Source organism: Carcharodon carcharias, assembly GCF_017639515.1.
Source record: "Carcharodon carcharias isolate sCarCar2 chromosome 38 unlocalized genomic scaffold, sCarCar2.pri SUPER_38_unloc_5, whole genome shotgun sequence".
In the NCBI taxonomy this organism is placed as follows: Eukaryota; Metazoa; Chordata; class Chondrichthyes; order Lamniformes; family Lamnidae; genus Carcharodon; species Carcharodon carcharias.
Genome location: NW_024470809.1, coordinates 1,027,075 through 1,040,440, shown reverse-complemented (window position 1 = coordinate 1,040,440; position 13,366 = coordinate 1,027,075). Strand labels below are relative to the sequence as shown.

General features: G+C 51.0%; 1 protein-coding gene across 1 annotated transcript in view; it reads left to right on the top strand.

The window, feature by feature from the left end:
* Nucleotides 1–5,631: 5,631 nt before the first annotated feature.
* Nucleotides 5,632–13,366, top strand: part of LOC121274839 (membrane-associated phosphatidylinositol transfer protein 1-like) — a 32,863-nt gene continuing 25,128 nt past the window's right edge. Inside the window, exons 1-2 of the mRNA XM_041182205.1 lie at nucleotides 5,632–5,869; nucleotides 10,371–10,541. Coding sequence (XP_041038139.1) covers nucleotides 5,632–5,869; nucleotides 10,371–10,541 — 409 coding nt within the window. The remainder of the gene's footprint in view (nucleotides 5,870–10,370; nucleotides 10,542–13,366) is intronic.

The window sequence follows — 13,366 nt, the reverse complement described above, 5'->3', positions numbered from 1 at the left end:
AAGGGAAATCAGCCAGGGTTCCTGCTCCTGATCACTGTCCAGTGATCCCTGGGTTAGAGAGAGAGAGAGTGGAAATCAGCCAGGGTTCCTGCTCTTCATCACTGTCCAGTGATCCCGGGGTTAGAGAGAGAGAGGGGAAATCAGCCTGGGTTCCTGCTCCTGATCACTGTCCCGTGATCCCTGGGTTAGAGAGAGAGAGAGGGGAAATCAGCCATGGTTCCGGCTCCTGATCACTGTCCAGGGATCCCTGGGTTAGAGAGAGAGAGGGGGGAAATCAGCCAGGGTTCCTGCTCCTGATCACTGTCCAGTGATCCCTGGGTTAGAGAGAGAGAGGGGAAATCAGCCAGGGTTCCTGCTCCTGATCACTGTCCGGTGATCCCTGGGTTAGAGAGACAGAGAGAGAGGAGAAATCAGCCAGGGTTCCTGCTCCTGATCACTGTCCAGTGATCCCTGGGTTAGAGAGAGAGAGAGGAAATCAGCCAGGGTTCCTGCTCCTGATCACTGTCCAGTGATCCCTGGGTTAGAGAGAGAGAGAGGAAATCAGCCAGGGTTCCTGCTCCTGATCACTGTCCAATGATTCCTGGGTTAGATAGAGAGGGGAAATCAGCCAGGGTTCCTGCTCCTGATCACTGTCCAGTGATTCCTGGGTTAGAGAGAGAGGGGAAATCAGCCAGGGTTCCTGCTCCTGATCACTGACCAGTGATCCCTGGGTTAGAGAGAGAGAGGGGAAATCAGCCAGGGTTCCTGCTCCTGATCACTGTCCAGTGATCCCTGGGTTAGAGAGAGAGAGGTGATCTTATCCAGGGTTCCCGCTCCTGATCACTGTCCAGTGATCCCTGGTTTAGAGAGAGAGAGAGGAAATCAGCCAGGGTTCCTGCTCCTGATCACTGCCCAGTGATCCCTGGGTTAGAGAGAGAGAGGTGAAATCAGCCAGGGTTCCGGCTCCTGACCACTGTCCAGTGATCCCTGGGTTAGAGAGAGAGAGAGGGGGGAAATCAGCCAGGGTTCCTGCTCCTGATCACTGTCCAGTGATCCCTGGGTTAGAGAGAGAGAGAGAGAGAGAGGGGAAATCAGCCAGGGTTCCTGCTCCTGATCACTGTCCAGTGATCCCTGGGTTAGAGAGAGAGAGAAGGGAAATCAGCCAGGGTTCCTGCTCCTGATCACTGTCCAGTGATCCCTGGGTTAGAGAGAGAGAGAGGGGAAATCAGCCAGGGTTCCTGCTCTTCATCACTGTCCAGTGATCCCGGGGTTAGAGAGAGAGAGGGGAAATCAGCCAGGGTTCCTGCTCCTGATCACTGTCCAGTGATCCCTGGGTTAGAGAGAGAGAGAGGGGAAATCAGCCAGGGTTCCTGCTCCTCATCACTGTCCAGTGATCCCTGGGTTAGAGAGAGAGAGGGGAAATCAGCCTGGGTTCCTGCTCCTGATCACTGTCCGGTGATCCCTGGGTTAGAGAGAGAGAGAGAGAGGAGAAATCAGCCAGGGTTCCTGCTCCTGATCACTGTCCAGTGATCCCTGGGTTAGAGAGAGAGAGAGGAAATCAGCCAGGGTTCCTGCTCCTGATCACTGTCCAGTGATCCCTGGGTTAGAGAGAGAGAGAGGAAATCAGCCAGGGTTCCTGCTCCTGATCACTGTCCAGTGATTCCTGGGTTAGATAGAGAGGGGAAATCAGCCAGGGTTCCTGCTCCTGATCACTGTCCAGTGATTCCTGGGTTAGAGAGAGAGGGGAAATCAGCCAGGGTTCCTGCTCCTGATCACTGACCAGTGATCCCTGGGTTAGAGAGAGAGAGGGGAAATCAGCCAGGGTTCCTGCTCCTGATCACTGTCCAGTGATTCCTGGGTTAGAGAGAGTGGGGAAATCAGCCAGGGTTCCTGCTCCTGATCACTGTGCGGGGATCCCTGGGTTAGAGAGAGAGAGCGAGGGGAAATCAGCCAGGGTTCCTGCTCCTGATCACTGTCCAGTGATCCCTGGGTTAGAGAGAGAGGGGAAATCAGCCAGGGTTCCTGCTCATGATCACTGTCCAGTGATCCCTGGGTTAGAGAGAGAGAGGGGGGAATTCAGCCAGGCTTCCTGCTCCGGATCACTGCCCACTGATCCCTGGGTTAGAGAGAGAGAGAGGAAATCAGCCAGGGTTCCTGCTCCTGATCACTGTCCAGTGATCCCTGGGTTAGAGAGAGAGAGGGGAAATCAACCATGATTCCTGCTCCTGATCACTGACCAGTGATCCCTGGGTTAGAGAGTGAGAGGAGAAATCAGCCAGGGTTCCTGCTCCTGATCACTGTCCAGTGATCCCTGGGTTAGAGAGAGACAGGGGAAATCAGCCAGGGTTCCTGCTCCTGATCACTGTCCAGTGATCCCTGGGTTAGAGAGTGAGAGAGAGAGGGGAAATCAGCCAGGGTTCCTGCTCCTGATCACTGTCCAGTGATCCCAGGGTTGGAGAGAGAGAGAGAGGAAATCAGCCAGGGTTCTTGCTCCTGATCACTGCCCAGTGATCCCAGGGTTGGAGAGAGAGAGAGAGGAAATCAGCCAGGGTTCCTGCTCCCGATCACTGTCCAGCGATCCCTGGGTTAGAGAGAGAGGGGGGAAATCAGCCAGTGTTCCTGCTCCTGATCACTGTCCAGTGACCCCTGGGTTAGAGAGAGAGAGAGAGATAGAGGGGAAATCAGCCAGGGTTCCTGCTCCTGATCACTGTCCAGTGATCCCTGGGTTAGAGAGAGAGAGAGAGAGGGGTAATCAGCCAGGGTTCCTGCTCCTAATCACTGCCCAGTGATCCCTGGGTTAGAGAGAGAGAGAGAGGAAATCAGCCAGGGTTCCTGCTCCTCTTCACTGCCCAGTGATCCCTGGGTTAGAGAGATAGAGGGGAAATCAGCCAGGGTTCCTGCTCCTGATCACTGTCCAGTGATCCCTGGGTTAGAGAGAGAGAGAGAGAGAGAGGGGAAATCAGCCAGGGTTCCTGCTCCTCTTCACTGCCCATTGATCCCTGGGTTAGAGAGATAGATGGGATATCAGCCAGGGTTCCTGCTCCTGATCACTGTCCAGTGATCCCTGGGTTAGAGAGAGAGAGAGAGGGGAAATCAGCCAGGGTCCCTGCTCCTGATCACTGTCCAGTGATCCCTGGGTTAGAGAGGGAGAGAGAGTGGAAATCAGACAGGGTTCCTATCCTGATCCCTGTCCAGTGATCCCTGGGTTAGAGAGAGAGAGAGAGGGGAAATCAGCCAGGGTTCCTGCTCCTGATCACTGTCCAGTGATCCCTGGGTTAGAGAGAGAGGGGAAATCAGCCCGGGTTCCTGCACCTGATCACTGTCCAGTGATTCCTGGGTTAGAGAGAGAGAGAGAGGAAATCAGCCAGGGTTCCTGCTCCTGATCGCTGTCCAGTGATGCCTGGGTTAGAGAGAGAGAGAGATGAAAAAAGCCAGTGTTCCTGCTCCTGACCACTGTCCAGTGATCCCTGGGTTAGAGAGAGAGGGGAAATAAGCCAGGGTTCCTGCTCCTGATCACTGTCCAGCGATTCCTGGGTTAGAGAAAGGGAGGGGAAATCTGCCAGGGTTCCTGCTCCTGATCACTGTCCAGTGATCCCTGGGTTAGAGAGAGAGAGAGAGGTGAAATCAGCCAGGGTCCCTGCTCCTGATCACTGCCCAGTGATCCCTGGGTTAGAGAGAGAGAGGTGATCTTATCCAGTGTTCCCGCTCCTGATCACTGTCCATTGATCCCTGGGTTAGAGAGAGAGAGGGGAAATCAGCCAGGGTTCCTGCTCCTGATCACTGCCCAGTGATCACTGGGTTAGAGAGAGAGAGGGGAAATCAGCCAGGGTTCCTGCTCCTGATCACTGTCCAGTGATCCCTGGGTTAGAGAGAGAGAGGGGAAATCAGCCAGGGTTCCTGCTCCTGATCACTGTCCAGTGATCCCTGGGTTAGAGAGAGAGAGAGGGGAAATCAGCCAGGGTTCCTGCTCCTGATCACTGTCCAGTGATCCCTGGGTTAGAGAGAGAGAGAGAGGGGAAATCAGCCAGGTTTCTGGCTCCTGACCACTGTCCAGTGATCCCTGGGTTAGAGAGAGAGAGAGGAAATCAGCCAGGGTTCTGGCTCCTGACCACTGTCCAGTGATCCCTGGGTTAGAGAGAGAGAGAGGGGATATCAGCCAGGGTTCCTGCTCCTGATCACTGTCCAGTGATTCCTGGGTTAGAGAGAGAGAGAGGGGAAATCAGCCATGGTTCCTGCTCCTGATCACTGTCCAGTGATTCCTGGGTTAGAGAGAGAGAGAGGGGAAATCAGCCAGGGTTCCTGCTCCTGATCACTGTCCAGTGATTCCTGGGTTAGAGAGAGAGAGGGGAAATCAGCCAGGGTTCCTGCTCCTGATCACTGTCCAGTGATCCCTGGGTTAGAGAGAGAGAGGGGCGAAATCAGCCAGGGTTCCTGCTCCTGATCACTGTCCAGTGATCCCTGGGTTAGAGAGAGAGAGGGGAAATCAGCCAGGTTCCTGCTCCTGATCACTGTCCAGTGATCCCTGGGTTAGAGAGCGAAAGAGAGAGGAGAAATCAGCCAGGGTTCCTGCTCCTGATCACTGTCCAGTGATCCCTGGGTTAGAGAGAGAGAGAGAGGGGAAATCAGCCAGGGTTCCTGCTCCTGATCACTGCCCAGTGATCCCTGGGTTAGAGAGAGAGGGGAAATCAGCCAGGGTTCCTGCTGCTGATCACTGTCCAGTGATCCCTGGGTTAGAGAGTGAGAGGAGAAATCAGCCAGGGTTCCTGCTCCTGATCACTGTCCAGTGATCCCTGGGTTAGAGAGAGAGAGGGGAAATCAGCCAGGGTTCCTGCTCCTGGTCACTGTCCAGTGACCCCTGGTTTAGCGAGAGAGGGGAAATCAGCCAGGGTTCCTGCTCCTGATCACTGTCCAGTGATCCCTGGGTTAGTGAGAGAGAGAGAGAAGAAATCAGCCAGTGTTCCTGCTCCTGATCACTGTCCAGTGATCCTAGGGTTAGAGAGAGAGAGAGAGAGAGGGGAAATCAGCCAGGGTTCCTGCTCCTGATCACTGTCCAATGATCCCTGGGTTAGAGAGAGAGAGAGAGAGGGGCGAAATCAGCCAGGGTTCCTGCTCCTGGTCACTGTCCAGTGACCCCTGGGTTAGCGAGAGAGGGGAAATCAGCCAGGGTTCCTGCTCCTGATCACTGTCCAGTGATCCCTGGGTTAGAGAGAGAGAGAGATGAAATCAGCCAGGGTTCCTGCTCCTGATCAATGTCCAGTGATCCCTGGGTTAGAGAGAGAGAGGGGAAATCAGCCAGGGTTCCTGCTCCTGATCACTGTCCAGTGATCCCTGGGTTAGAGAGAGAGAGAGGGGAAATCAGCCAGGCTTCCTGCTCCTAATCACTGTCCAGTGATCCCTGGGTTAGAGAGAGAGGGGATATCTGCCAGGGTTCCTGTTCCTGATCACTACCCAGTGATCCCTGGGTTAGTGAGAGAGAGGGGAAATCAGCCAGGGTTCCTGCTCCTGATCACTGTCCAGTGATCCCTGGGTTAGAGAGAGAGAGAGGCGAAATCACCCAGGGTTCCTGCTCCTGATCACTGCCCAGTGATCCCTGGGTTAGAGAGCGTTTCTCGGTGATGACCCCAGCCTGTGCTTTGGTGATCGCTGAGTACAATGGGAAATATTGTGCCTATTCCTGATTGGTGCGTGTCTCTCCTCCCCCCCACCCCCATCAGGCTGCAGGGGAACATACTGAGGGATGGATCTGGGCTTCGGAGGAACAGCAGCTCCTCAGTGATTAACCTCGACGGGTGTGAGAAGCTGGAGTTTGAGGTCTCTGACTTCTTCCTGTTCGGCTGCCCTTTGGCCCTGGTGCTTGCTCTGCGGAAGACCATCGCTCCCGGTTTGGACCGTAAGCAGATTTCCTCGTCTCTCCTATCCTTGACTGGGATTGTGCTCCTGAGACCGGGGAAGGTTGAGGTGGGTGGTGGAGGGCGGGGGGAGAGGTTCAGGGGGAGCGTTCAAAATCTGGAGGGGTCCACGATGGTTTATAAATGAGGGGACGCTGAGGCGTCAGAGAGAGTGGTCGAGCCCCGTGAAGGTTGGCAGCACCACAGGAGGCCATTCTGTCCATCGTGTGTGTGCTGGCCCTCTGCAGGAGCAACTCACCAAGTCCCACTTCCCCCGCCCCCACCCTTCTTCCCCTAACTCTGCACATTCTTCCTTTTCAGATCATGATCCAATTCCCTTCCTAAAGCCTCGATTGACCCTGTCTCCCCCACACTCCCAGACAGTGCATTCCACATCCTAACCACTCGATTGACCCTGTCTCCCCCACACTCTCAGACAGTGCGTTCCAGATCCTGACCACTCGATTGACCCTGTCTCCCCCACACTCTCAGACAGTGCGTTCCAGATCCTAACCACTCGATTGACCCTGTCTCCCCCACACTCTCAGACAGTGTGTTCCACATCCTAACCACTCGATTGACCCTGTCTCCACCACACGCTCAGACAGTGCATTCCAGATCCTAACCACTCAATTGACCCTGTCTCCACCACAATCTCAGACAGTGCGTTCCAGATCCTAACCACTCGATTGACCCTGTCTCCTCCACACTCTCAGACAGTGCGTTCCAGATCCTAACCACTCGATTGACCCTGCCTCCACCACACTCTCAGACAGTGCGTTCCAGATCCTAACCACTCGATTGACACTGTCTCCACCACACTCTCAGACAGTGCGTTCCAGATCCTAACCACTCGATTGACCCTGTCTCCACCACACTCTTGGACAGTGCGTTCCAGATCCTAACCACTCGATTGACCCTGTCTCCCCCACACTCTCAGACAGTGCGTTCCAGATCCTAACCACTCGCTGTGTGAAAATGTTTCTCCTCATGTCACTGTTGCTTCTTTCACCAATCGCCTTAAATCTGAGACCCTCTGGTTCCCGATCCTTCCACCAATGGGAACAGTTTCTCCCGATCGACTCTGTCCAGACCCCTCATGATTTTGAACACCTTGATCAAATCTCCTCTCAACCTTCTCTTCTCCAAGGAGAACAGTCCCAGCTTCTCCAATCTCTCCACGTCACTGAAGTTCCTCATCCCTGGAACCATTCTCGTGAATCTTTTCCGCACTCTCTCTAAAGCCTTCACATCCTTCCTAAAGTGCGGAGCCCAGAACTGGACACAATACTCCAGTTGAGGCTGAACCAGCGTTTTATACATGTTTAACATAACCTCCCTGCTCTTGTACTCTGTGCCCCTATTACTAAAGCCCAGGATGCTGTCTGCTTTATTACCCGCTCACTCAACCTGTGCTGCTACCTTTCTCTTCCATTGCTGTTTACAGTGAGTTGTTTCTGTGTGGTGAAGGCATCGTGGTTATGTCACTGGGCTGATAATCCAGGCTGAGTTTAACAAGTTCAGACCACAAACTCTGTCCTCCATTTTTTCATTCTTGTTTTTCCTCCCTCCTAACCCCCTCCCCCAGCCCCCCAAAACGGGGCGATTGTCACTTGTCCACGCGTTGAGAGGGCCGACCCTTGTTCTGAGTCACAGAGTTATATAGCGCAGAACCAGGCCCTTCGGCCCATCGTGTTCGTGCTGGCCATCAAGCACCTATCTATTCTAATCCCATTTTCCAGCCCTCAACCTGCACACGTTGGCATTTCAAGTGCTCATCTGAATACTTGTTAAATGTTGTGAGGGTTCCCACCTCTACCACCCCCTCAGACAGTGAGTTCCAGATTCCCACCACCCTTTGGGTGAAAATAATCCCCCCTCAAATCCCAACTAAACCTCCTTCCCCCTTACCTTAAATCTCTGCCCCCTGTTTATTGACCCCTCCGCTAAGGGGAAACGTTTCTCCCTATCTGCCCTATCTGTGCCCCTCATAATTTTGTACACCTCTATCAGGTTCCCCCCTCAGCCTTCTCTGCTCTAAGGAAAACAATCCCAGCCTATCCAGTCTCTCCTCATATCTGAAACTCTCCAGCCCAGCAACATCCTGGTGAATCTCCTCTGCACCCTCTCCAGTACAATCACATCCTTCCTATAGTGTGGCGGCCGGAACTGCACACAGTACTCCAGTTGTGTGCTAAATAGCGTTTCATACAGCTCCAACATAACCTCCCTGCTCTTATATTCTATGTCCCGGCTCATAATGGCAAGTATCCCATATGCCTTCGTAACCACCTTATCTAACTGTGCTGCTGCCTTCAGGGATGTATGGACATGCACACCAAGGTCCCTCTGATCCCCTGTACTTCCTAGGGTCCTCCCTTTCATTGTGTATTCCCTTGCCTTGTTAGTCCTCCCACAGACCCATGTCAGCTCTGCGCACCTTCTGCTATCTGACCTTCATGCCACCATTGATACTTGCCTTAGTCTTTAACACTATCATTAGCACTCCCTTTGCCTTAAGTCCATGATGCCTTTGCCGTTTAGTGTCTCCAGACCTTCCGGCTGTTCACCCGCTCTACCCCCCTGTCTTCGACAGGACAAAACCCAGCACACTTTCGATAGAAAATGCCGGAAAAACTCATCAGGTCTGGCAGCACCTGTGGAGAGAGAGAGAGAGAAACAGAGGGAATATTTCGGGTCCGTATGACCCCTCTTCAGAGCTCGGACTTGAAACGTTAACCCTGCTCTCCCTCCACAGACCTGCTGAGTTTTTTCCAGCATTTCCTGTTTTTATTGTTATTATTGTGGGCGGCGCAGTGCTAATGTCACTGGACTGGCAATCCAGAGGGTAATGCCCTGGGGACCCGGGTTCGAATCCCACCACGGGCAGATGGTCAAATTTGAATTCGATATTTAAAAACAAGTCTAGAATTAAAAGTCTGACGATGACCACGAAACCATTGTCGGTTGTTGTAAAAAAAAAAAACCCCATCTGGTTCGCTAATCCCCTTTGTGGGTTGTTAGTAAAAACCCCATCTGGTTCGCTAATCCCCTTTGTGGGTTGTTAGTAAAAACCCCATCTGGTTCGCTAATCCCCTTTGTGGGTTGTTAGTAAATACCCCATCTGGTTCGCTAATCCCCTTTGTGGGTTGTTAGTAAAAACCCCATCTGGTTCGCTAATCCCCCTTGTGGGTTGTTAGTAAAAACCCCATCTGGTTCGCTAATCCCCTTTGTGGGTTGCTGTAAAAACCCCATCTGGTTCACTAATCCCCTTTGTGGGTTGCTGTAAAAACCCCATCTGGTTCGCTAATCCCCTTTGTGGGTTGTTAGTAAAAACCCCATCTGGTTCGCTAATCCCCTTTGTGGATTGCTGTAAAAACCCCATCTGGTTCGCTAATCCCCTTTGTGGGTTGTTAGTAAAAACCCCATCTGGTTCGCTAATCCCCTTTGTGGGTTGTTAGTAAAAACCCCATCTGGTTCGCTAATCCCCTTTGTGGGTTGCTGTAAAAACCCCATCTGGTTCGCTAATCCCCTTTGTGGGTTGTTAGTAAAAACCCCATCTGGTTCGCTAATCCCCTTTGTGGGTTGTTAGTAAAAACCCCATCTGGTTCGCTAATCCCCTTTGTTGGTTGTTAGTAAAAACCCCATCTGGTTCACACAGCGAAGGAAATCTGTCTTGCCCGTCCGGCCTAGCCTTACCCCTGGAAGTACCTCAACTCTAAATGAGGTGGCGGACACTTCCATAAGCGGGGGGGGCAAGTGGTGGGGTTGGGCTAACGGAATGCTTATCCCTTATTACGAGAGGGATTGAACATAAACATAAGGATAAACATAAGGACGTTGTGCTTCAGTTATACAGGGCGATGGTGAGACCACATCTCGAATACCGTGTGCAGTTTTGTCTCCTTATTTAAGGAAGGATGTAAATGTGTTGGAGGTGGTTCAGAGGAGGTTTACTAGATCGATACCTGGGATGAGCGGGTTGTCTTATGAGGGAAGGTTGGACAGACTGGGCTTGTTTCCACTGGAGTTTAGAAGAGTGAGGGGTGATTTGATTGAAGTTTACAAGACCCTGAATGGTATTGACAAGGTGGACTTGGAAAGGATGTTTCCTCTTGTGGGTGAGTCCAGAACAAGGGGGGGTCACTGGTTTAAAATTAGGGGTCGCCCTTTTTAGGACAGAGATGAAGAGAATATATTTTCTCTCCGAGGGTTGCGTGAGTTTGGAACTCTCGGCCTCAGAAGGTGGTGGGGGTGGGGGGGGTCACTGAATATTTTTAAGGCAGAGGTAGAGAGATTCTTGTGAGGCAAGGGGATCAAAGGTTGTCAGGTATAGATGGGAATGTGGGAATCAAAACACAAGAAGATCAGCCGTGATCTTATTGAATGACGGAGCAGACTCGAGGGGCCGAATGGCTTACTTCTGCCCCTATTTTGTATGTTTGTATGAGCCTGGGAAGGAACGGTGAACGAGTCCGCTGACCGTCTCTTATCTGCTTCCAGTGGTGAAGTCCCGGCCCGCTTGTCAGCACATCTACAATCTCTTCCATCCCGCTGACCCATCCACCTTCCGGCTGGAGCCTCTGCTGGCCAAGGATTTCCACATGATCCCGCCGTTCATCATCCCGAGATACCAGAAGTTTCCGCTGGGAGACGGGAACTCCTCACTCCTAGGTAAACTGTGCTGGGATTCATTGTATGTTAACGGGGACTGTGCTGGGATTCACTGTATATTAATGGGGACTGTGCTGGGATTCACTGTATATTAACGGGAACTGTGCTGGGAATCGCTGTATATTAATGGGGACTGTGCTGGGATTCACTGTATATTAATGGGGACTGTGCTGGGATTCACTGTATATTAACGGGGACTGTGCTGGGAATCGCTGTATATTAACGGGGACTGTGCTGGGATTCACTATATTAATGGGACTGTGCTGGGATTCACTGACATTAATGGTGATTGTGCTGGGATTCACTATATAAATGGGGACTGTGCTGAGATTCACTGTATATTAACGGGGACTGTGCTGAGTTTCACTGTATATAAATGGGGACTGTGCTGGGATTCACTGTATATTAACGGGGACTGTGCTGGGATTCACTATGTTAATGGAGACTGTGCTGAGATTCACTGTATATTAAAGGAGACTGTGCTGAGATTCACTGTATATTAAAGGGACTGTGCTGGGATTCACTGTATATTAACAGGGACTGTGCTGGGATTCACTGTATATTAACGGGGACTGTGCTGGGATTCACTGTATATTAAAGGGGACTGTGCTGGGATTCACTGTATATTAATGGGGACTGTGCTGGGATTCACTGTATATTAAAGGAGACTGTGCTGAGATTCACTGTATATTAACGGGGACTGTGCTGGGATTCACTGTACATTAACAGGGACTGTGCTGGGATTCACTGTATATTAATGGGGACTGTGCTGGGATTCACTGTATATTAAAGGAGACTGTGCTGAGATTCACTGTATATTAACGGGGACTGTGCTGGGATTCACTGTACATTAACTGGGACTGTGCTGGGATTCACTGTACATTAATGGGGACTGTGCTGGGATTCACTGTATATTAATGGGGACTGTGCTGGGATTCACTGTATATTAACGGGGACTGTGCTGGGATTCAGTGTATATTAACAGGGACTGTGCTGGGATTCACTGTACATTAAAGGGGACTGTGCTGGGATTCACTGTATATTAATGGGGACTGTGCTGGGATTCACTGTATATTAACGGGGACTGTGCTGGGATTCACTGTATATTAACGGGGACTGTGCTGGGATTCACTGTACATTAACAGGGACTGTGCTGGGATTCACTGTACATTAACGGGGACTGTGCTGGGATTCACTGTATATTAATGGGGACTGCGCTGGGATTCACTGTATATTAATGGAGACTGTGCTGAGATTCACTGTATATTAATGGGGACTGTGCTGGGATTCACTGTATATTAATGGGGACTGTGCTGGGATTCACTGTATATTAACGGGGACTGCTGAGATTCACTGTATATTAATGGGGACTGTACTGGAATTCACTGTATATTAACGGGGACTGTACTGGGATTCACTGTACATTAACAGGGACTGTACTGGGATTCACTGTATATTAACGGGGACTGTGCTGGGATTCACTGTACATTAACAGGGACTGTGCTGGGATTCACTGTACATTAACGGGGACTGTGCTGGGATTCACTGTACATTAACAGGGACTGTGCTGGGATTCACTGTATATTAACTGGGTACTGTGCTGGGATTCACTGTATATTAATGGAGACTGTGCTGAGGATTCACTGTATATTAATGGGACTGTGCTGGGATTCACTGTATATTAATGGGGACTGTGCTGGGATTCACTGTATATTAAAGGAGACTGTGCTGAGATTCACTGTATATTAACGGGGACTGTGCTGGGATTCACTGTATATTAATGGGGACTGTGCTGGGATACACTGTATATTAATGGGGACTGTGCTGGGATACACTGTATATTAATGGGGACTGTGCTGGGATACACTGTATATTAATGGGGACTGTACTGGGATTCACTATGTTAACGGGGACTGTGCTGGGATTCACTGTACATTAATGGGGACTGTGCTGGGATACACTGTATATTAATGGGGACTGTACTGGGATTCACTGTATATTAACGGGGACTGTACTGGGATTCACTGTACATTAACAGGGACTGTACTGGGATTCACTGTATATTAATGGGGACTGTGCTGGGATTCACTGTACATTAACAGGGACTGTGCTGGGATTCACTGTACATTAACAGGGACTGTGCTGGGATTCACTGTACATTAACGGGGACTGTGCTGGGATTCACTGTATATTAATGGGGACTGTGCTGGGATTCACTGTATATTAACGGGGACTGTGCTGGGATTCACTGTACATTAACAGGGACTGTGCTGGTATTCACTGTATATTAATGGGGACTGTGCTGGGATTCACTGTATATTAACGGGGACTGTGCTGGGATTCACTGTACATTAATGGGGACTGTGCTGGGATTCACTGTACATTAACAGGGACTGTGCTGGGATTCACTGTACATTAACGGGGACTGTGCTGGGATTCACTGTATATTAATGGGGACTGTGCTGGGATTCACTGTATATTAATGGGGACTGTGCTGGGATTCACTGTATATTAACGGGGACTGTGCTGGGATTCACTATATTAATGGGGACTGTACTGGGATTCACTGTATATTAACGGGGACTCTACTGGGATTCACTGTACATTAACAGGGACTGTACTGGGATTCACTGTATATTAACGGTGACTGTGCTGGGATTCACTGTACATTAACAGGGACTGTGCTGGGATTCACTGTACATTAACAGGGACTGTGCTGGGATTCACTGTATATTAACGGGGACTGTGCTGGGATTCACTGTATATTAACAGGGACTGTGCTGGGATTCACTGTATATTAATGGGGAGTGTACTGGGATTCACTG